At 48.5% G+C, this 24,933-nt stretch overlaps 1 protein-coding gene across 1 annotated transcript; it reads left to right on the forward strand.

Annotated features, from left to right (window-relative positions):
* Nucleotides 1-681: 681 nt before the first annotated feature.
* LOC140455248 (nuclear factor 7, ovary-like) lies at nt 682-24,519 on the forward strand. The gene is made up of 6 exons (XM_072549972.1): nt 682-1,287; nt 1,377-1,472; nt 1,564-1,797; nt 4,105-4,127; nt 4,228-4,343; nt 23,799-24,519. The coding sequence occupies exons 1-6, from the start codon at nt 877-879 to the stop codon at nt 24,311-24,313; spliced, it is 1,395 nt and encodes a 464-aa protein (XP_072406073.1). The 5' UTR covers nt 682-876; the 3' UTR covers nt 24,314-24,519.
* The last annotated feature ends 414 nt before the right edge of the window (nt 24,520-24,933 follow it).

The following is a 24,933-nucleotide window of genomic DNA, read 5'->3' on the forward strand; positions in this document are numbered from 1 at the left end:
AGACACAATTAATATTTAAAGGCTGAAAAACCACCACCAAAAATAAAATGTAATTTTCTTTCAGTGAGTTATGTACCAACAGAGATCGGGGGAGAGAATGTGGGGAGAATACTTTTCACTCAGTGTTGGGGGTTTGGGGTCTGTTACTCATTTCCTGAAAACGGAATGGGGGCAGAAACCCTCAAGGTTTAAACATACTGGGAAATGTCCCACACCTCACAGGGCCACATCCCAAAAGGGGGAAGGTGGGATGACACTGGCGCTCACTTTTCCAGTTTCTCCATCAGTGACCGGCTGAGTGGCCTCTCGCTGGGCACTTTCTTTCACATTTTCTGTAAATGCATTTTTCTTTCACAACTTCCCTCCAGAATTTCTTTCATTCCAATAATCCACATTCCGGATCATATCGGACCAAAACATTCTCAATGTTAGCGAGGGGTCCTGTTTTCCCCATACGTGGGGGGGATGAAGAAATAATTTCAGATTAAAACATTCTTCACCCAGTGACTGTTTCCGAAATGCTGCAATTGTAATTTCTCACTGAAGTTGTAAACTTGTTCCGGAAGCTGCCATCCTCTTCCTTTCTGTAAACGGTCAAAGGTGAGACATTGCAAAGTTTTCTCAACAGAAATCGCGTCACTTTTAAGTGCCGTTTAATTCCATCTTGGGGAAAGATTACCCGAGGGAGCTGCTCCAGTCACATCCAACCGACGGCGAATGAGTCCGAGACTCGGCGATGGACGGTACCGGTGGATACAGAAAGGAAGCCCTGTATGAACTATCACCATCTCGGTGCTGCCTGAGCTGAATGTGTTCAGCAGCGCAGGGACAGTGAAAGTGAAAGGGGGTTTGAATCAGGAAGTGCTGAGGGTGAACATGGCTTTCAGACAGCAGGTACAGAGTTTGACCGAGGAGGTAATCTGTCCCATTTGTCTGGATTTCTTCACCGATCCGGTTACATTGGATTGTGGACACAACTTCTGCCGCTCCTGTATCACCCAGAGTTGGGAAAAGCAGGAGATAAACTCCTGTCCAGAATGTCGACAGGAGTTTCCGGACAGAAAGCTCAGAGGAAACCGGGCCTTCGCGAATCTGACCGAGAAATTTCGAACATTAAACCTGAATCCACAAGAGAAGGAAAGTAAACATCACTGTGAGGAACATCAGGAAGAACTGAAGCTGTTTTGTGAAACTGACGAAAAATTGGTCTGTGTGATTTGTAGAGATTCCCGGGAACATAAATCTCACAACTTCATCCCGGTTAAAGAAGCTGTTGGAATCTACAAGGTAAAAGGAAACAGATTCCATCCCCTGATTATTTCATCACATTTTCATGAATAACACTTTTATTTTCTGATTTTCTCTCCCAATCCCAGGATCGGGTGAAATCTTCCTTGGATTCTCTCACAGAGAAAAAATCAGCAGCTCTAGAAATGGAGCGGGAGCAGAAACAGAAGATTTCCCAAATTCAGGTAAAATCTCCCCGGATTCGGCTTCAACATTTGATTTGTTCATTTATTTTTATTTTGCAGAAACATATTGTTTTTATATTTCCCCTGACAGGAGGAATCCAGTAGTCTGCAGACTCACATCAAATCTGAGTTCACTAAAATGCACCAGATGCTGACTGAGAAAGAGCAGAGTTTACTCCGAGATCTCAGGGAACAAGAGCAAAACATTCTCAAAGCAATGGAGCAAAATCTGTGTGAAATTCAAAAGAATTTAAATTCTTTTCAGCAGAAACTCTCAAACTTGGAAAAACAATTGGAACAAACAGACGGAGTGATATTTCTGACGGTGAGGGATTATGTTTCAGTTTAGTTCAGTGAAAGAGACACCCATCCTCCGTCACTATCTCCCTCTGCTGCTTTCTCCAACATTCGGGTCTCCAATTTCCTGTACAATATATTTGTCTCAATCACACTGTGTGACTGTGGGTTCCACATTCTCATCACTTTCTTGATCAAGGCATTTCCCCTGAATTCCCCATGGAATTGAATTGAAATGAATTTATTATCACGTGCACCGAGGCACAGGCGAATGTTAAGGGTTTGTGAGTCCACTCAGTATTCTAACAAGAAACTGTTGCAAAACCGGCTGGTGCATGTGTTCAGGATTCTGTACCTTCTCCCCAATGGTAGAGGTTGTAGGAAAACATTGCCAGGGTGGGATGGATCTTTGAGAATGCAGGCAGCCTTTCCTTGACAGCGGGCCTGGTAGATGGATTCTATAGGTGGGAGGTTGGCCTTTGTGATTGTCCGGGCCAAGTTCACCACTCTCTGTAACTGCCTCCAATCTTGAATGGTACAGTTGCCATACCAGGTAGTGATACATCCAGACAGAATGCTCTCCATGGCGCAGCTACAAAAGTTGGCAAGGGTATTTGCTGTCATGCCAAATTTCCTCAGCTGCCTGAGGAAGAAGAGACATTGTTGGGCCTTTGTAACCAGTGTGTCCACTTGAAGAGTCCAAGAAAGTTTGTTGTGGATGACCACTCCCAGGAGCTTGACACTCTCCACTCGTTCCACCTCTGTGCTGTTAATGTGCGGGGGGGGCATGAATAACATCCCACCGAATGTCAATAATAAGTTCCTTGGTTTTCCGGCATTGAGAGCTAGGTTGTTCTCAGTGCATCATTTTTCTAGGTCTTCCACCTCCCATCTGTAGTCTGTTTCATTGCCATCTGAGAGTCAATTGACTATGATGGTGTCATCATCGAACTTGTAAATGGCATTAGTCTGGTATTTGGTGACGCAGTCATTAGATATACAGCAAGTACAGTAGGGGGCTGAGTACCCACCACTGGGGGGACTCCAGTGTTGAGTGTTAGTGAGGATGAAATATTGTCCCCATTCTTCACTGATTATGACCTGTCTGTCAGGAAACTGAGGATACACTTGCAGAGAGTGGGGCTTAGGCCGAGATCACTAAGTTTAGTAATCAGACTCGAGGGGATAATACTGTTGAAGGCTGAACTGTACTCAATGAGTAGGATTCTTATGTAGCTGTTCTTGGTGTCAAGATGTTCTAGGGAGGAGTGAAGGCCACTGATATGGCATCTGACGTAGATCTATTGGTTCAATAGGCAAATTGGAGTGGGTCAAGAATAGTGGGGAGGGTGGAGTAGATTAATGACATGACCAGCCTTTCAAATCACTTCATGACCACCAAAGTTAGGGCCACTGGGTGGTCATCATTAAGACATGCTGCATGAGCCTTCTTAGATGCAGGGATGACGTTGGCCATCTTGAAACAGGCAGGGACAGTGGCCTGCTGCAGGGAGAGGTTGAAGATGTTCGAGAAGACCTCTGCCAGTTGATCTGTGCATGCTCTGAGTGCATGGCCTGGTACTCCGTCTGGTCCCATCGCTTTCATTGGATTCACAAGAAGGAAAGCTGATCTGACCTCTGATGCAGTGGCTGTTGGGATAGGTTCATCCGGACTTCTCTCCACCGAAATTTTGCTCAAAGCGAGCGTATAAGGCGTTCAGACGATCTGGGAGGGATATGTCATTGTCTGCTATCTTGCACAGTCTCTTTTTAGAACCTGTGATGTCAATCAGTCCTTTCCATAGTTGCCGGGTGTCTGTCTGGGTCTCTGGTTTAGATCGGTGTTGGTCCTTGGCTGGCTTAATGGCTCTGCAAAGGTCATACTTGGATTCCTTATATTTAAGTGGGTCTCCTGAATCTGAAGGCCTCATGCCTGGTTTTTGACAAGTTCTGTATTTATTTATTGGATTCATTAGGTTTATTTATAATTGAATGATGTTCACTGACTCACATGTTTAGATTCTTTAGAAGTGAAAATATCTTTACTGAATCTATGGAATCAATCCCTTTCTTTATTGTAATTTAAAAAATCAAAGTCAGCTTTTTATCCACTAAAATATATTAATGTTTCTTTCAATCATTTGTAATTGTTTAAATTTTGTGTTTGCTCTTCTGGTCTTCAATATCCTTGATGTCACATCCTCTTTCTATTCGATGCCTGCAACAATCAGAATTAGCGACTCTCCGCAGCTTGTAACAATGTGAGTGTAATTGCTGCTTTCTGGATGTAGACAGTCAGTCTCTGTCAACTCAGATTGTGTTTTGTTTATTTCAGGAGGAAGCATCTCAGAAGAGAAGGTAGGACATGTACTTTACTGAAACTCAGTGCAAGTTGGTGAAATTACTCAGCAAAGTGTTTATGCTAAATTCCTCATCAATTAATGTTTAATATTTACAGGATCAGTGGCGACAGTTGTGTACTCTCACTAACAGATGGTACCATCTCCACGAAAACATTCTGCAGCCTCTTCCCTTTTCTTGTATGGAAAGAAATGCAGGAAGCCACTCACCCTGGTAAAGCTCAGATAAGTTCCTCCTTTGGCCAGATTTATATTGTATAACTTTGATATTTGCATGAACAAAAATACAAGTCTGTAATGAGCAAAACTGTAGTTAATAGGAGTCAGCGGAAATCTCTCTACTTTTTTGAGTCATACTGAACACAAGGGAAGATGGTTGTGATTGTTCAAGATCAACCATCTCAGATCCCAGACATTTCTGGAGGAGTTTGTCAGAATAATGGCTCGGCCTAAGCATCTTCAGCTGCTTCATGAATGGACTTCCCTCCGTCATAAGGTCACGGTGGAGGTGATGAGATATTCACTAACGATTGCACAATAACAGCATCATTTCCAACCTCTCAGATCCTGAAACAATCCATGTTCAAATACAATGAGGCCATGACTCTGTCCAGCTGTTCAGCTTTGAGCTGACAAGAGACAAGTAACATTCGTGCCACACAAGTGTCAGGCAATAGCCGTTTCCAACAAGAGAGAATGTAACAATCAACACTTGATGTTCAGTAACAATCCCATTCATCACTGCATCCTCCACTTGCAACATCCTGGAGGTTACCATTGACTGGAAACTGAACTCACCTGCCAAACACACACTATAGCTACAAGAGCAGGTCAGAGAGTGAAAAGTCTGCAGGCAGCAACTCACCTACTGACTCCTCAGTTACTAGTCCTCCATCTATAAGGCAGAGATTTGGTGTATAATAGAGGTCTCTCCACTTGCCTGGATGACTGCAGCCCCAATTGTACTGAAGAAGCTCAACACAATCCAGGACAAAACAGGCTGCTTGAATGGCACTCCGTCTAATACCTCTAACATTCACTCCCTGCACCACTGACACACAGTTGCAGAAATGTGTACAATTTAAAAAAAAAGTGTGAGAAAACTCACTAAGCCTCCTCAGAGAGCAACTTCCAATTATGCAACCTGAACTGGGTAAGGATAGCAGATAGACAGAAACACCATCACTTGCAAATTGTCCTGTAAGCCATATACCATGCTGAATTGGGCCAAAATGCTGGAAATCCTCTCCTAACTGCCATTGGGTGTCCCTCCTCCACATGGACAATAATGGGTTAATGAGCAGTCTCCAGGATAATTAGGGTTGTCCAATAAATGTTTGCCAAGACAGTGATGCAGAAGTCTCCCGAATGTGAAATATCATCTTCAGCTGGTCAGCTGTGACTGTTCAATCCCAAACCTTCACCAAGACAGGAAATCTCAGACACTGCTGTGTACGAGTTTTGAGAAGATTTGTAGCTCAGGTTGAGATTCTGGATGTAGGTTTGCTCACTGAGCTGGGAGGTTCATTTCCAGACGTTTCATCAACCTACCAGGGAACATGTAGGTTGTGGGCCTCAGGTGATTCCTGTTTTCTATTTATATTAGATTAGATTAGATTACTTACAGTGTGGAAACAGGCCCTTCGGCCCAACAAGTCCACACCGCCCCGCCGAAGCGCAACCCACCCATACCCCTACATCTACATCTACATCTACCCCTTAACTAACACTACGGGCAATTTCCCATGGCCAATTCACCTAACCTGCACATCTTTGGACTGTGGGAGGAAACCAGAGCACCCGGAGGAAACCCACGCAGACACGGGGAGAAAGTGCAAACTCCACAGTCAGTCGGCTGAGGCGGGAATTGAACCCAGATCTCTGGCACTGTGAGGCAGCAGTGCTAACCACTGTGCCACCGTGCCGCCCACATGTTTGGGTTGGTGATGACATTTCCTGTGGTGCTGTCATTTCCTGTTCTTTTTCTCAGGGAGTGGTAGATGGGGTCTAACGATGTGTTTGTTGATGGAGTTCCAGTTGGAATGCCATGCTTCTAGGAATTCTTTTGCATTTCTTTGTTTGGCTTGTCATAAGATAGATGTGTTATCCCAGTCGAAGTGATGTCCTTCCTTGTCTGCATCAGAACGTCACTTCAATGAGCCAACACACACGACAGCACTGAGGAACTACGGCAGAGCAGAGGAAATCACCGAAACTGCGTATTCAAAAAGAATGGATACCCAATGAACACAGTCTGCCAATTTCTCAGCAACAAACCCAAACAAACAGACAAGTCACATCCAGAAACCCTTGCCACTCTCCACTACATCAAAGACATCTCAGAAATGACTGCCAGACTACTCAGATCTCTTGGCATCATGGTAGTCCACAAACCCACCAACACACTAAAACAGCAGCTTACGAACTTGAAAGACCCTATACAGACAACAAGCAAAACTAATGTTATTTACAAAATACCATGCAAGGATTGTAACAAACACTACGTTGGACAAACAGGCAGAAAACTAGCCACCAGGATACATGAACATCAACTAGCCACAAAACGACATGATCCTATCTTACTAGTATCCTTATGTACAGATAAGGAAGGACATCACTTCGACTGGGACAACACATCCATCTTAGGACAAGCCAAACAGAGAAATGCACGAGAATTCCTAGAAGCATGGTATTCCAACTGGAACTTCATCAACAGACACATCGAGTTAGACCCCATCTCCCACCCCTGAGAAAAAGTACAGGAAATTACATCACCACAAGAAATGGCATCACCAACCCAAACTAACCAAAACATCTAAATAGAAAGCAGGAATCATGTACACTGCTTTGCCTGAGGCCCACTGAAGATGTTACCTAGTAGGGTGACAAAGCGTCTGGAAATGAAGCTGCCAGCTCAGTCTCTCTGTCTCCAGTGACTGAAGAAGGGGGAGGTTGATCAGAGTTTGATCACTCTTTAATTTTCTCACAGACCACTTAAGGCTCCCGTCTTAGTTTCAATAGTTCTATTCAAGCAAATACAGGGGACAGGTCCATTGGTCAGGCTGATGCACAAACTCTGACTTAATTACAAACAAAGAGTTGATACTTTATTCATTTCATAATCAATAACATTGATTACATTAGCTTTGGGAAGTTGTCCAACCAAGATACTGCACACACTTTTGATGTGGTAATCACATGATCACTGACCAATCTCCTCGATGTTCATGGTGATGACATCACAATGACCAGTTGTAGCAGTGCCCTGCACACCTCAGGGATTTACTGACATCATCAGGTTGAACAGTCTTGTGATGTAACATCTCCCAGGGGTCAGCTGACACTGCCCCATAATTCCAGATAAACCTGGCTCCATGTCAAACCCATCCATACTTTACAAACTTCATCAAGTGGAAACCTTATCCTTCCCAGTTGAATTGTTCTGAGGAATGGTCACTCGATCCAATATATTCACTCTGCCAATTCAACACAGCCCCTCTGTGTTTCCATGCTGAAATTTCCGTCTCACTGCGGTGCTCCAGTGAAGCTCATCACAAGCTCATCTTCTGCCTTGGTACCTTGCAGTTACACTGAGTTGAACAATTTCGCAGGGTACATTACCCACCCCCACAACCCCAGGTCCTGTTCTGTGTTGGTTGGCCCACAGGGTCAACACAAAGGGTGTTGTGAAGGTGAAATCATGTCTGACAACTTCACTCAAAATCTTTGAGAAGGTATTAAGCAGGATAGATGGGAGGAAATATAGGGATGTAATATATTTGGATTTTCAGGTGACATTTGATAAGACATCACACATTCAACTACTTAAAAAGTCTTATGGTCTTAAGGTAATGTATGAAAATGGAGAGATAATTGTCTAACTAATAAAAGACTGAGAATTGGGATAGCTCGTAGCTAGTGGTGAGCCACACGGTTCAGTGCTGGGTCCACAATTATTTATGAAATACATAAATGACTTGGTTGTGGAAGGTGAATGCCAAGTTTGTAGGTGAAACAAAAAAAGTTGGGAAAGCAAGTGGTGAGGATGACATAAGGAGTTGGCAGAGGGATATGGTCAGGTTGAGTTAGTGGACAATACTTTTGGCAGATGACATATAATGTAAAGGAACTTGAGGTTAAGGACATTGGCAGGAAGAATAGAGGAGCTGGATATTATTTAAATGGAGAAAGGCTGCAGGGAGCTATGGAACGAGGGATGTGGGAATCCTTATCCATGAATCACAAAGAACCAGCATCTAAGTTCAGTGGGTATTTTAGCCTTTACTTCAAAGGGAATGCAATGTAGAAGTAGGAAGCTTTTGCTAAAACTTTACAAGGGACTGGTCAGAACACAACAATTACAATGAAGTGAGGGTAGAGTTATCTGAAGTGATCTGGGTAAATAGATGAGAAGGAATGACCGTAAACAAGCAGGGGTGGACATTTAAGGAGGTTTATCTCAGCTCTCAGCAAAAATATATCTTGAGGAAGAGGAAAGGATCTAAGAACAAGATAAACTAAGGAAGTTAGGCAGAGTATAATGTTGAAATGGTGTGAGACAAACGAATGGGGCTAAAGGCAGAGAGGTTGCTTGGCCCTGATGGCTTATATCCGAGGATTCTAAAACAGGTCACTACAGAGATAGTGAAGGCATTTGTTGTAATTCTCCTTAAATTGCTCAATCCTGGAAAAGTACCAGAGGATTGGAAAACTGCTAATATGACACGTCTGTTTCAATAAGGGAAGGAGGCAAAAAGCAGGTAACTATAGGCAGATTATCCCATGATCTATTATTGGAAAAGTAGTTTACTGTGGAAGTAACAGTAGAATATTCAGAAAATCATAATCTCATCAAGCAGAGTCAGCATGGTTTTATGAAAGGATATTAATATCTGTCTCAGTTATGAAAGCTTTTGAGGAGATCTCAACTAGAGGGAATGGAAGGGAGCCAGCAGGGTTTTATTTGGACTTCTAGAAGCATTCAACAAGATACTTCAAGAAAGATTACGAGGCCATGGTATTGTAGGCAGGATTATGGGATGGAGAAAGAATTGACTTATGGGCAGGAAACAGCAGGTGGGGAGAAGGAGTGCTTTTTCAGCTTGGTGACCTGTGACCAGTGGGGTTCCACAGGGATCAGTGCTGTGACTGCAAATGTTTACAATAAATATGAATGATTTGGAGGAAAGAAGTTAATGCACTGTCACGAAATATGCAGACAATTCTAAAACAGTTGGATACAAACAATTCACAGAGACATTGATGGTTTAAGAAAATAGGCATCAAGTTGGCAAATGGAGGATTAATTTGGGAAAGTTATTTATTTTGAAGAGAAAACAAAAGAACAAAGAATTATTTAAATGGAGAAAAACTGCAGAAAGGTGCACCACAATGGAACTTGAGAGTATTTGCGCATGAAACGCAGAAAACTAGCACTCAGGGACAGCATGTAATCAGGAAGGGCTATTGGTATGGTGGCTCTTTTTTCACTGTGGTTGGAGTGTATGGAACTGGAGGACAGAGACAGGGTGTTAATTTACTATCTTGAATCTGTCTTCACTTGGGAGAAGGACGATGTAAGTTAGAATTTAGAGTCATAGTGTGGTAGAGATGTACAGCATGGAAACAGACCCTTCAGTCCAACCCGTCCATGCTGACCAGATATTCCAACCCAATCTATTCCCACCTGCTAGCACCCGGCCCATATCCCTCCAAACCCTTCCTATTCGTATACCCATCCAAATGCTTTTTAAAAGTTGTAATTGTACCAGCCTCCACCACTTCCTCTGGCAGCTCATTCCATACACGTACTACCCTCTGCATGAAACAATTCCACCTTAGGTCTCTTTTATATCTTTCCCCTCTCACCCTAAACCTATGTCCTTTAGTTCTGGACATCCCACCCCAGGGAAAATACTTTATCCATTTATCCTATCCATGCCCCTCATAATTTTGTAAACCTCTATAAGGTCACCCCTCGGCCTCCGACGCTCCAGGGAAAGCAGCCCCAGCCTGTTCAACCTAAGGCTCAACCCTGGCAACGTCCTTGGAAATATTTTCTGAACCCTTTCAAGTTTCAAAACATCTTTTCTTTAGGAAGGAAACTAGAATGGCATGCAATATTCCAACAGTGGCCTAACCAATGTCCTATACAACCACAATTCCTGTACTCAGTACTCTGACCAATAAAGGAAAGCATACCAAATGCCTTCTTCACTATCCTATCTACCTGTGACTCCACTTTCAAGGAGCTATGAACCTGCACTCCAAGGTCTCTTTGTTCAGCAACACTCCCTCGGACCTTACCATTAAGTGTATAAGTCATGCACAGATTTGCTTTCGCAAAATGCAGCACCTCGCATTTATCTGGATTAAACTCCACCTGCCACTTCTCAGCCCATTGGCCCATCTGATCAAGATCCTGTTGTAATCTGAGGTAACCTTCTTCACTGTCCACTACACCTCCACATTTGGAGTCATCTGCAAACTTACTAACTATACCTCTTATGTTTGCATCCAAATCATTTACATAAATGAAGAAAAGTAGAGGACCCAGCACTGATCCTTGTGGCATTCCACTGGTCACAGGCCTCCAGTTTGAAAAACATCCCTCCACCACCACCCTCTGTCTTCTATCTTTGAGCCAGTTCTGTATCCAAATGGCTAGTTCTCCCTGTATTCCATGAGATCTAACCTTGCTAATCGGTCTCTCATGGGGAACCTTGTCGAACGCCTTACTGAAGTCCATATAGATCACATCTATTGCTCTGCCCTCATCAATCTTCTTTGTTACTTCTTCAAAAAGCTCAACCAAGTTTGTGAGACACGATTTCCCACACACAAATCCATGTTGACTATCCCTAATCAGTCCTTGCCTTTCCAAATACATGTACATCCTGTCCCTCAGGATTCCCTCCAACAACTTGCCCACCACTGAGGTCAGGCTCACCGGTCTACAGTTCCCTGGCTTGTCTTTACCACCCTTCTTAAGCAGTGGCACCATATTTGCCAACCTCCAGTCTTCCAGTACCTCACCTGTGACTATCGATGATAGAAATATCTCAGCAAGAGGCCCAACAATCACTTCTCGAGCTTCCCACAGAGTTCTCGTGTACACCTGATCAGGTCCTGGGGATGTATCCACCTTTCACTGTTTCAAGACATCCAGCACTTCCTCCTCTGTAATATAGACATTTTGCAAGATATCACCATCTATTTCCCTACAGTCTATGTCTTCCATATCCTTTTCCACAGTAAATACTGATACAAAATATTCATTTAGTATCTCCCACATTTTCTGTGGCTCCACACAAAGGCCACCTTGTTGATCTTTGAGGGACCCTATTCTCTCCCTAGTTACCCTTTTGTCCTTAATATATGTCTAAAACCCTTTGGATTCTCCTTAATTCTATTTGTCTCATGTACCCTTTTGTCCTCCTGATTTCCCTCTTAAGTATACTTCGACTACCTTTATACTCTTCTAAGGATTCACTTGATCTATCCTGTCTATACCTGACATATGCTTCCTTCTTTTTCTTAACCAAACCCTCAATTTCTTTAGTCATCCAGCATTCCCTATACCTACCAGCCTTCCCTTTCACCCTGACAGGAATATACTTTCTCTGGATTCTCGTCACCTCATTTTTGAAGGCTTCCCATTTTCCAACCGTCTCTTTCCCTGTGAAAATCTGCTCCCAATCAACGTTTGAAAGGTCTTACTTAATACCGTCAAAATTGGCCTTCCTCCAAATTAGAACTTTAACTTTTAGATCGCGTCTACCCTTTTCCATCACTATTTAAAAACAAATAGAATTATGGTCGCTGGCCCCAAAGTACTCCCCGACTGACAACTCAGTCACCTGCCCTGCCTTATTTCCCAAGAGTTGGTCAAGTTTTCCATCTTCTGTAGTAGGTACATCCACATACTGAATCAGAACATTGTCTTGAACATACTAAAGAAATTCCTCTCCATCCAAACCCTTCACACTATGGCAGTCGATGTTTGGAAAGTTAAAATCCCCTACCATAACGGCCCTATTGTTCTTACAAATAGCTGAGATCTCCTTACAAGTTTGTTTCTCAATTTCCCTCTGACTATTAGGGGGTCTATAATACAATCCCAATAAGATGATAATCCCTTTCTTATTTCTCAGTTCCACCCAAATAAATTACCTGGATGTATTTCCGGGAATATCCTCCCTCAGTACAGCTGTAATGCTATCCCTTATCAAAAACGCCACTCCCCCTCCTCTCTTGCCTCCCTTTCTATCCTTCCTGTAGCATTTATATCCTGGAACATTAAGCTGCCAGTCCTGCCCATCCCTGAGCCATGTTTCTGTAATTGCTATGATATCCCAGTCCCATGTTCCTAACCATGCCCTGAGTTCATCTGCCTTCCCTGTTAGGCCCCTTGCATTGAAATAAATGCAGTTTAATTTATTAGGCCTACCTTGTCCCTGCCTGCCCTGTTCGACTCACTTCTGTTCTCAACTGTACCAGTCTCAGATTAATCTCTTTCCTCACTATCTCCCTGGGTCCCACCCCCCAACCTTACTAGTTTAAATCCTCCCAAGCAGTTCTAGCAAATTTCCCTGCCGGTATATTAGTCCCCATCCAATTTAGGTGCAATCCGTCCTTCTTGTACAGGTCACTTCTACCCCAAAAGAGATACCAATGATCCTTCACCCATACACCAGCTCCTCAGCCATGCATTCACCTGCTCTATCCTCCTATTCCTGCCCTCACTAGCTCATAGCACTGGGAGTAATCCAGATAATACAACCCTTGAGGACCTCCTTTTTTCTCTTTCTGCCTAACTCTGTAATCTCTCTTCAGAATCTCAACCTTTTCCTTTCCTGTATCGTTGGTTCCAATGTGGACAATGACTCTCCCCTCTTCCCCATGAGAACATTCTGCACCCTCTCTGAGACATTCAAAGTTTGGGAGAAGATTTGCAGCTCGGGTGCTCGTTGTTGTGGTTCTGTTCGCCGAGCTGGGAATTTGTCTTGCAAACGTTTCGTCCCCTGTCAAGGTGACATCCTCAGTGCTTGGGAGCCTCCTGTGAAGTGTTTCTGTGCTGTTTCCTCCGGCATTTATAGTGGCCTGTCTCTGCCGCTTCCGGTTGTCAGTTTGAGCTGTCCGCTGTAGTGGTTGGTATATTGGGTCCAGGTCGATGTGTTTGTTGGCACTCATCCACAGACTCTATCAACAAACACATCAACCTGGACCCAATATACCGGCCACTACAGCGGACAGCTGGAACTGACAACCGGAAGCGGCAGAGACAGGCCTCTATAAATGCTGGAGGAAACAGCACAGAAGCGCTTCACAGGAGGCTCCCAAGCACTGAGGATGTCACCTAGACAGGGGACGAAACGTTTGCAAGACAAATTCCCAGCTCGGCGAACAGAACCACAACATCTCTGAGACATCCTTTGATCCTGGCACCAGGGAAACAACACACCATTCTGCTTTTTTCTCTGCTGGCCACAGAAACGTCTGTCTGTACCTCTGACTACAGAATCCCCTAACACAATTGATCTCTTGGAAGCCGATGTACCCCTTGTTGCATTAGAGCCAGTCTCTATACCAGAAACTTGGCTGTCGGTGCTACATTCCCCTGAGAATCCATCACCCCCTACATTTTCCAAAACAGCTTACCTGTTTGAATGGGTATATCCACAAAAGACTCCTGCCCTAGCTCCCTACCTCTCTTACCCTTCCTGGAGTTAACCCAGCTATGTGATTGTATCTGACACTTTCCCCCCTTCCTATAACTGCCATCCATCACATAATGTTGCTGTTGCAAATTCCTCATCGCTTCTATCTGTCTCTCCAACCGATCCACTCAATCTGATAAGATTTTCACCCAATGGCATTTATGGCAGATATAATCCGCAGTAACCCTTAAACTCTCTTTAAACTCCCACATCTGACAAGAAGTACATATCACTGCAAAGACCATTTTTGCTCCTTCACAATCTACAGACCCAGAAAATAACACCGTCTTATTCCTCTACAATCACTGTCCCAGGTTAAATTAATAGCTATGGCTTATATTTTAAGCTTAATCAAGAGACTTATCTCCAAAAACATATAATCAAGAAAGAACCCATTGTACCCACTACTGCAGCCTTTCTCTTGGACAGACTTAAAACAACAATTAACTTATCTGATCCTGTGTTGTGAACTTCGCCCAAAGCGGTTCCTCCAAGATTAGTTGTGAAATTCACTGTTTGCTCATTTTCCCAGATGCACTCGGATGTCCAGCGACACATGAATTCAAAAACAGCAAAGGCGGTAACTGTGCAGATTCTCTCTCTCTCTCTCTCTCCTGCACTGTCCTCACCATGTGCTTCCTTTGTCTGTTCTCCCTTTTAAAACTGCTGTTGTTTTGACTTTTTTTTCTAAAGTTCCAAAACAATTACAACAGCATATAAAACAGTAATTGCTGTTCCTGGAATTCGAGGAAATCACCTCCAACACCTAAAATACCTCCAAAAAAAAAGGAGCAACCCTAACAGCCAGAAATTCTTCCCGTCCTCCATCTTGGATTACCCAGAATTATTAAGGGAGAATGTAAACGATTAGAGAGAGGAGGTGCAGGGATCCTAAGTAGCAGAGTAAATACAAAGATAGATGAGGATATTTTCAATCTGAAGGTTAATCAGAAAAGACAGACATGAGCAAGCCAGAGAATGAAGTAACTCTGAAGAATTAAGCTGCATTTATTTCAATGCAAGTAGTCTTCCACATCAGGTTAATAAGCTCAAGGCACATTTGTGAACATGGGACTGGGATGTCATTGCTACTACAGAAACTTGGCTGTTGAATGGACAACACAGTCAACTCAATATTTCTGGGTTTCAGGTGCTGTAGGAAGGATAGAAGAGAGGCGAGAGGGGTTGGGCAGTGGCATTTTTGATTAAGGAAAACATTACTGCTGTAATTGGAGAAGAGGTTTTTGAAAAATTGGCCAATGAAAATACATGGGTTGAAAATAGGAATAAAAAAGGGAATGATCATCTTAATGGATTTGTACTATCATCCTCCCAATAGTCAGAGGGAAGTTAAGGAACAGATTTGGAGAGGAATCTCCGATATTTGTAAGAATAATAAGGTTGTAATAGCTGGTGAGTTTAATTTTCCAAACATTGACTGGGACTACCATAGTGTTAAATGTTTGGATGATGAAGAAGTTGTTAAATGTTCAAGAAAATGTTCGTTATTGAAATGTAAATACCAGAGAAGGAACAAAACTGAAAAGAGTGGTGGCCTGCACTTCTGTTCGGCCGGTGCCCAGGAAGCCTGTTCCTGGAGCCTGGACTACTACTTCAGTCGGGGGATTCAGGCCTGGACATTAATTGCTTGGGACCTGAACACTTGCAGTGAGTGACGGTATTTTGGAGTCTGGGTCCTGGAATTATTTGGAGCCTGGGCCATCTCCTTATCATTACACTGTGACTACGGCCTATCTGCTGCCAGTGACTATTGCCTCTGGGCATTGGAGATCTATTGCTTTGGACCTGTGGGTTGTGGGATGCGGGGATGGGGTCAGGCCAGGATGGAGCTGTCTGAAGTGGTGGATTGGCAAGTGAGGTCTCACAGCACTCTCAGTTTCCTTTGCCTACTATTTGTGTGCGTGTGGGGAGGGGAGTTGGTCCTGGGCACTCGAAACTAACGTCGGGGATGGGGCCTAGTTGTTCCTACACGGGGGCAGTGGCTGCGTTCTGAGCACACCATCCCTCCCCACCCCCACTCCCCCCAGGGGAGACGTTACATTTACCCTGACTTGAGCATTGAGGAATGTGGAGCTGCCTTGGCGGTGGTGGGAGGGGGGGGATTAGTTGGCGCCCCCACTGTTGTCGCTGCTTCAAGGATGTATGGCCACGCCACAAGAACTGGAGGGCCTCGAGGTGCTGCCTGGGGACTGAGGTGGGGGATACTTACCCTGAGGGCACCCTGGATGGGAGGGATGAAGGAGCAGGCATCCTCTCTCCCTCCTAGTGTTGGGAATGGAACAGGTTTCTGAACTGCTGCCCCCAGGTGATAAGACATTTTAGTCCATGTTTTAGTTGAGGCTGGTATAATCCGAGACTTGGAGCCCCCTGCAAAAGATCCTTCTGCTGTCGACCATGGGGTGGGGTCAAGGCTGAGGTATGTCTGCCCGGTGACACCCAGACCACTCAATGCAGCCGTGAAGACATTCAAAGCTAACCTCAACATCAACGGAAGCAGGATGGCCTCGCGCAGATTCCATATCCTCTCGCTTCTCCTTCCCCTCCTTGAGGCTATGGTGGGATGTGGGCAAGGCATTCTGGGATATCCTGAAGGAATGTATCATGACCGGAGAGAGGTCCCTTTCTTGATGCAGGGCCGTCATCACTCTGTTGCCTCAGAAGGGGATCTCCATTTGTTAAAGAATTGGTGCCTGGTTTCTCTCCTCAGCACTAACTAAAAATCTTTACCCAGGCACTTTCGACTCCCCTTGGCACCTCGGGACTCTGTCAGCTTTCGGGTTTGGGACACATTTTGTCGCCGGGATCTGAGTTCTGTACCCCGCTGCGGAGTGCCCAGTGAAGGTTAACGGGTCCCTGATGGTGCCCCTACGCTGTGGGAGAGGAGTGTGTCAGGGCTGGTCCCTGTCCACCCAGCTTTATTCTCTCTGTGTGGAGCCATTCCTGTGCCTCTTGTGTGAGCGCCTTTCGGATTTGGCTCTGCGTGGGCCAGGGCTGGAGGGGATTTTTTGGGCTTACACCGACACCGTGTTCCTCATGGTCACAGACCCAGCTGACCTGTGGAGGATGTGTGAGTGCCAGGAGGTCTACTCTGCAGCACCCTCCACAAGGATCAACTGGAGCAAGTGTTTGGGAATTCTGGTTGGTCCGTGAGGATGGAACCCACCTGCCGGAGGAGCTCCAGTGCTTCACGTGGAGTCCCACTCCCCTCCTCTACTTGGGAATCCACCTTCATGCTGGGAATTGGCACGAGTTGGAGACCAAGGTGACCACTCCCCCAGCTCGCTGGACAGGACAGCTCCGAGTGATGTCCTACAGGGCGCGAGTGCTGCTCAGAAACCAGCTGGTGGCCGCCATGTTATGGGACCGGCTGGTCACTTTGGGTCCTCCCCCCTGGCTTTGTCACCGGCATTCAGAAACAGCTCCTTGAGTTTTTCTGGGACAAGGGGCAACACTGGGTTTGGAGTCTCCCGCTTGAGGAGGGTGGTCAGGGGCTGGTGTACCTTCACACCCAGGGAGTGACTTTCCACCTTCAGACCCTACAGCGATACCTTTCCATCGAGCCTCCTCCAGGGTGGGGCACCCTGATGACATATTGCTTCCGTCAGGTGCACGGCCTCCATTACGACACACAGTTCCTGTTCATGGAGTGGTCCCGGCCTCGGGTCTTCTTCCAGGAATTGCCTGTCTCCTACTTGGACCCCAATCACAGTCTGGGACACGGTCAGCTCCCCCCACCCAGGAGCTCTCCCCCTGGGGAGTGGGGGCTCTTGTCAGGGAGTGCCTGCTCAGGAACAGGTTTCTCCTCGATCATGGAGGAGGCGAGAGCTCGGGATACAGGGCTGACCAGAGTCGGGGACGTGCTGGATGGCAGGGAGTGGGCTGGATAACACCAGCACAGTTGACAGTGAGGGAGTGGGTCCACCTCCGGTTCCTGATCCGAGCTGTCCGGAGTCTGACGGACAAGGCACTCGGCCCCGGGACCTCACATACACTCGAGGGGGGTCAGGGGCGTGGTGGGCTTCCGGACAAACTGGGTGTGAGTGTAGGAGGGATGGTTAGTCAGGTTACACATGACACTACAATTGGAGGTGTAGTGGAGAGTGAAGGAGGATCTTGATCAAATGGGCTAGTGGGCTGAAGGGTGGCAGATGGAGTTTAATTCAGATAAATATGAGATGCTACATTTTGGAAAAGCAAACCAGGGCAAGACTTATCCACTTAATGTAAGGTCCTGGGCAGTGTTGTTGAATAAAGACCTTGGAGTACAGGTTCATAGTTCCTTGAAAGTGGAATTGCTGGTAGACAGAGGAGTGAAGAAGGCATCTGGTATGCTTGCCTTTACTGCTCAGTGCCTTGAGTAAAGGAGTTAGGATGTCATGTTGTGGCTGTACAGGACATTGATTCGGTCACTTTTGGATTACTGCATTCAATGGACTCCCTGCTATAGGAAAGGCATTGTGGGACTTGAAAGGGTTCATACAAGGTTGACAAGAACGTTGCCTGCTTTGGGGCGTTCGAACTATAAGGAGAGACTGAATCAGCTGGGACTATTTTCCATGGAGCGTTGGAGGATGAGGGGTGACCTTTTTCAGTTTTATAAAATCATGAGGAACATGGATAGATGAAACAAACAAAAAAGGCTTTCTCTTGGGTAGGGGAGTCCAAAACTAGAGGGCATTACTTTAAGGTGAGGGTGTTAAAGATTTAAAAGGGATTCAAGGGTCAACATTTTGACGTACCCTGCCACCTGTGTCTGGAATGAGCTGCCCAGATGAAGTGGTGGAGGCTGGTACAATTACAACATTCAAAAGGCATTGAAATCGGTTTCCAGATGGAAGGGAATTTGTGAGGGTGAAAGTGATTATTTAACACAAGGAAAGAAACTCAAAAGCTGACAACTTAAAACATGTCCGTGTGAAAATCCCATGTGAACATTGTACATCAGAAACAGGAGCAGGAGTGACCCCGAGAGCTTGCCCTGTCATTCATAAAGATGGCGGCAGATCGGATTGTGACCTTAACTCCATTTTCCTGCCTGACTCCCACAACCTTCAACTCCCTCATTGATCAAAAACCTGTTTAACTCAGCTTCCAATATATTCAATGAACTGGGCTCCACTGCTCTCGAGGGGGAGAGAATTCCAAAGACTAATGATCCTGAGACACAAAATCCCTCCCCATCTCCATGTTAATTGGCAGGGCCCTTACTTTGAAACTCTATCCCTGTTTCCAGATTCCCCCACGATGGGAAACAACCTCTCAATGTCTACTCTGTCAACACCTTCACCATCTTATGCATTTCAATAAGAACCTCTCATTCCTCTAAACTCCAATGAGTACAGCCCCAGCCTGAAACCTTCCATCACAAGGGAACTGCTTCATCCCAGGAACCCACCGAGTGAACATTCTCTGACCTGTCGCCACTGTTTCAATAAAGCTCTTTCTCAATGGCCCCGACCTCAGTCTACCCAGTTCCAGCTGGATTCCTTTCGATGACATTGGATTTCAGGAGATTTAATTGGTATTTTGAGATCAGATTCAGCATTTTTATTTCCAATTTTGTGAAAACCCATTTCACTCCCCCATGATATTGGAAAATAATGAATGACAGTGGGACTCCCACAAACAGGAGCTTGTTTTCACTGAGGCAGCTGGAGCTATATCCCATTGGATATAAACTGAGAGAAACCCTGAATAAGGCTGGAATAACATAAAAGCAGAGAATTTTGAAATGTTTGGAGATGTGAAGGACTTAAATTTGAATAATTTATTTTCCAGGTTTTAAACATTTGCAGAATACACATAGACACATGCGCCCCCCCCCCCCCCCAACCACACACCCCCATACACGCTGCTGTTTGTTCCCCCTGCCCAACATACTCACCACCCCACACACACATCTCTCTCCGCCCACACACATTCCCCACTCCCACATATATCCCTCATTCTTCACACATCATACTCACCCACACAATCGCCACAGACACCCACATCCCTCCCATTGACTCACACATCCCCAACAACAGATACACACACAAACCAGTACACCTCCCTGTCCACACCTCCCCCTCCATACACAATGCAGCACAGCCACATCCCCGCCCATTCAATCATACCCCCGCTTCCCCACACAGCCCCCTCCCCCACACATTTCCCTCTCCACATATCTCCCTAAAACATCACCCCCCATACACACATCCGCCTCACACCCACATACATTCCCATCCCCCCCACACACACACATCACCATTCCCCCCCCCCACACACACACCCTCCCCCCCCCACACACACACCCTCCCTGCCCCACACACACACCCTCCCTGCCACACACACACACACACACACCCTCCCTGCCCCACACACACCCCCTACACCCCCACACACACACAACCCCTACTCCCCCCACACACACACACCCTACCCCCCCCACACACACCCCCTACCCCCTCCCACACAAACACACCCTCCCCCACACACACACACACCCTCCCCCACACACACACACACCCTCCCCCACACACACACCCTCCCCCCCCCACACACACACACACAACCTTCCCCCCCACACACACACACCCTCCCCCCAAAACACACACACCCTCCCCCCCACACACACTACCCCTCCCCCCCACACACACACCCTCCCCCCCCACACACACGCTCGCCCCCCCACACACACCCACACACACCCACCCACCCCCCCACTCACACACACCCTCCCCACTCACACACACCCCTCCCCCCCACACGCACACCCTCGCCACCCCCACACACACACCCACACACACACACACACACACACCCGCCCCCCCACACACACACACACCCTCCCCACCCACACACACACCCTCCCCCCAACACACACACCCTACCCCCTCCCACCCACACACACCCCCTCCCCCCTCCCCCCACACACACCCCCCCTCCCCCCCCACACACCCCCCCTCCCCCCCCCACACACACACCCTCCACCCCACACACACCCACTACCCCTCCCCCCACACACACCCCCTCCACCCCCACACACACATCCTCCCCTTCCACACACACATCCTTCACCCCCCACACACCCTCCACCCCACACACACACCCTCCTACCCCCCCCACACACACACCCTCCCCCCAAACACACACACACCCTCCCCCCACACACACACACACACCCTCTCCCCCCCACACACACACACGCTCCTACCCCCCACACACTCACCCTCCCCCCCCACACACACACCCTCCCCCCACACACACACACCCTCCACCCCCCCACACACCCTCCCCGCCCACACACACACCCTCCTACCCCCCCCACACACACATCCTTCACCCCCCACACACCCTCCACCCCACACACACACCCTCCTACCCCCCCACACACACACCCTCCCCCCAAACACACACACACCCTCCCCCCCACACACACACACACACCCCTCTCCCACCACACACACACACACACCCTCTCCCACCACACACACACACACCCTCCCCCCCCACACACACACCCTCCCCCCCCACACACACACCCTCCCGCCCACACACATACCCTCCCCCCACACACACACACAGCCTCCCCCCCCACACACACCCTCCGCCCCCACACACACACCCTGTCACCCCCCACACACACCCTCCCCCCCACACACACACACCCTCCCCCCCACACACACACACCCTCCCCCCCACACACACACCCTCCCCCCGCCACACACACACCCTCCCCCCCGCCACACACACACCCTCCCCCGCCACACACACACACACCCTCCCCCCACACTCACACACACCCTCCCCCCACACACACACATCCTCCCCCCACACACACACATCCTCACCCCCACACACACACACCCTCCCCTTCCACACACACACCCTCCCCCCCCCACAAACACACCCTCCCCTTCCACACACACACCCTCCCCCCCCCACACAGCCTCCCCCCCACACACACCCTCCGCCCCCACACACCCTGCCCCACCACACACACACACCCTCCCCCCCCACACACACACCCTCCCCACCACACACACACACACCCTCCCCCAACACACACACACCCTCCCCCCCCACACACACCCTCCCCCCCACACACACACACCCTCCCCCCCACACACACACCCTCCCCCCGCCACACACACACCCTCCCCCCCCACACACACACCCTCCCCCGCCACACACACACACACCCTCCCCCCACACTCACACACACCCTCCCCCCACACACACACACCCTCCCCCCACACACACACATCCTCCCCCCACACACACACATCCTCACCCCCACACACACACACCCTCCCCTTCCACACACACACCCTCCCCCCCCCACAAACACACCCTCCCCTTCCACACACACACCCTCCCCCCCCCACACAGCCTCCCCCCCACACACACCCTCCGCCCCCACACACCCTGCCCCACCACACACACACACCCTCCCCCCCCACACACACACCCTCCCCACCACACACACACACACCCTCCCCCAACACACACACACCCTCCCCCCCCACACACACCCTCCCCCCCCACACACACACACCCTCCCCCCCCACACACACACACACACCCTCCCCCCCACACACACCCTTCGCCCCCACACACACACCCTCCCCTTCCACACACACATCCTTCCCCCCCACACACACACCCTCCCCCCCACACACACCCTCTGCCCCCACACACACATCCTTCCCCCCCACACACACCCTCTGCCCCCACACACACATCCTTCCCCCCCACACACACCCTGCCCCCCCACACACACACCCTGCCCCCCCATACACACACCCACCCTCCCCACACACACCCCCCCCACACACACACCCACCCCCCCACACACACACACCCACGCCCCCCCACACACACACCCTCCCCCCCACACACACACCCTCCCCCCCACACACACTCACCCTCCCCCCCACACACACCCTCCCCCCCACACACAACCCCCCACACACACACCCTCTCCCCCCCCACACACACACACACTCCCCCCACACACATACACCCTCCCCCCCCACACACACACCCCTCCCTCCCCCCACACACACAAACCCCTCCCCCCCCACACACACACCCCTCCCCCCCCCACACACACATCTCCCTCCACCCCACACACACATCTCCCTCCACCCCACACACACATCTCCCTCCCCCCACACACACACACCCACCCCCCACACACACGCCCTCCCCCCCACACACACCCTCTCCCCCCCCACACACACCCTCTCCCCCCCCACACACACACACCCTCCCCCCCACACACACACACCCTCCCCCCCCACACACACACACCCTCCCCCCCACACACACACACACACCCTCCCCCCCCACACACACACCCTCCCCCCCCACACACACCCTCCCCCCCACACACACATCCCCCTCCCCCCCCACACACACACATCTCCCTCCCCCCCCACACACACACATCTCCCTCCCCCCCCACACACATCTCCCTCCCTCCAACACACACCCACACCCCTCCACCTCCCCCCCAACACACACACCCCTCTTCCTCCCCCCCCACACACATCTCCCTTCCCCCACACACACATACACTCCTCACCCCCCCCACACATACACCCTCCCCCCCAACACACACATCCCCCTCCCCCCCAACACACACATCACCCCCCCACACACACATCTCCCTCCCCCCCACACACACATCTCCCTCCCCCCCAACACACACACATCTCCCTCCCCCCCTACACACACATCTCCCTCCCCCCCCACACACACATCACCCCCCCCCACACACACACACATCCCCCTCCCCCCCAACACACGCATCACCCCCCCACACACACATCTCCCTCCCCCCCCCCAACACACACATCTCCCTCCCCCCCCCCCCCCCACACACACACACACACACACACAGACTCAGGGACTGTCTCTAATTCTCTGTGTTTCTCTCCCAGTCTCTGTGACCCTGGATGTGGAAACAGCGAGTCCCCGGCTCGAGGTCTCTGAGGATCTGAAGAGTTTGAGATGGACCGGGGGCCGGAGGGGTCTCCCTGACACCGGGAAGAGGTTTACATACCGTCCCTGTGCCCTGGGATCAGAGGGATTCACATCGGGGAGACATTACTGGGAGGTGGAGGTGGGGGAGAATCGGGGCTGGAGTCTGGGAGTAGCCTCAGAGTTTGTGGAGAGGAAGAGAGAGGTCAGTCTGATCCCGGAGAATGGATTCTGGATCTTGGGGCGGGTTGAGGATCAGTTTTATATAAACTCCTCTCCTCGATCCTCTCTCCCTGTTGATCTGATCCCCAGGAAGGTGGGAGTTTATCTCAGTTATGAATCTGGGACAGTTTCATTTTACAACACGTACACCATGTTCCATCTCCACACCTTCACTGGGAATAAATTCACTGGGAAACTTTATCCTTTCTTCGGGACTTGGGATAAAAACAAATTTCTGAGAATCAGCTGTTAAAGGGGCGGGGCCTCCCTGACGTCACAATGACCCCCAGGTTTAGGGTCTGGGTCAGGGATTGGGGTCAGAAACCTCCCATTGACAACAAGATGTTACTGAATGTGTTATTGAATTCTGAGATTATACTTTGTAACATCACAACCAAACTGTCAATAAATCAGATACAAATATAAATGTCAGATGGTGAAAATAAAAAGTAAATTAAATATCTTGTGTCTCCTCTTCCTTCATTTTACTCCCTGCTTCAGTCCCATCCTCCATCTCTTCACCTGTTTCCCAGTCTGGAGCTGGGATTTCTCTGTGTTTCCATTTCTCACTCTGCACCTGGAACATGAAATCCTGAGGGAGAAATCCAAACACTGAAAGGTGACATATCTGCATTTACATAGCATCCTCTACTGAGCTGTTTGTATCATTGGGGCGGAGATTTACACAGAATCTCTCTCAGGATATGCAATATCGCCAGTGTTTAACTATCCGTTAACTCCGGTTTTCTTTGCACAGATGCTGCCTGACTTACTGAGGATTTGCAGCATTTTCTGATTTTATTTCAGATTTCCAGGATTTGTTTGTGTGTCACCGCCATCTGCTGGATGGAATTGGTACTGAATGATATTGGG

This window comes from Chiloscyllium punctatum, chromosome 30 (genome assembly GCF_047496795.1).
Source record: "Chiloscyllium punctatum isolate Juve2018m chromosome 30, sChiPun1.3, whole genome shotgun sequence".
In the NCBI taxonomy this organism is placed as follows: Eukaryota; Metazoa; Chordata; class Chondrichthyes; order Orectolobiformes; family Hemiscylliidae; genus Chiloscyllium; species Chiloscyllium punctatum.

Coding starts and splice junctions, on each gene's coding strand:
- LOC140455248 (XM_072549972.1), top strand. CDS start 877: ATGGCTTTCAGACAGCAGGTACAGAGTTTGACCGAGGAGGTAATCTGT. Junction 1,473..1,563: donor AGAAGATTTCCCAAATTCAG/GTAAAATCTCCC, acceptor TTCCCCTGACAG/GAGGAATCCAGTAGTCTGCA. Junction 4,128..4,227: donor GAAGCATCTCAGAAGAGAAG/GTAGGACATGTA, acceptor TAATATTTACAG/GATCAGTGGCGACAGTTGTG.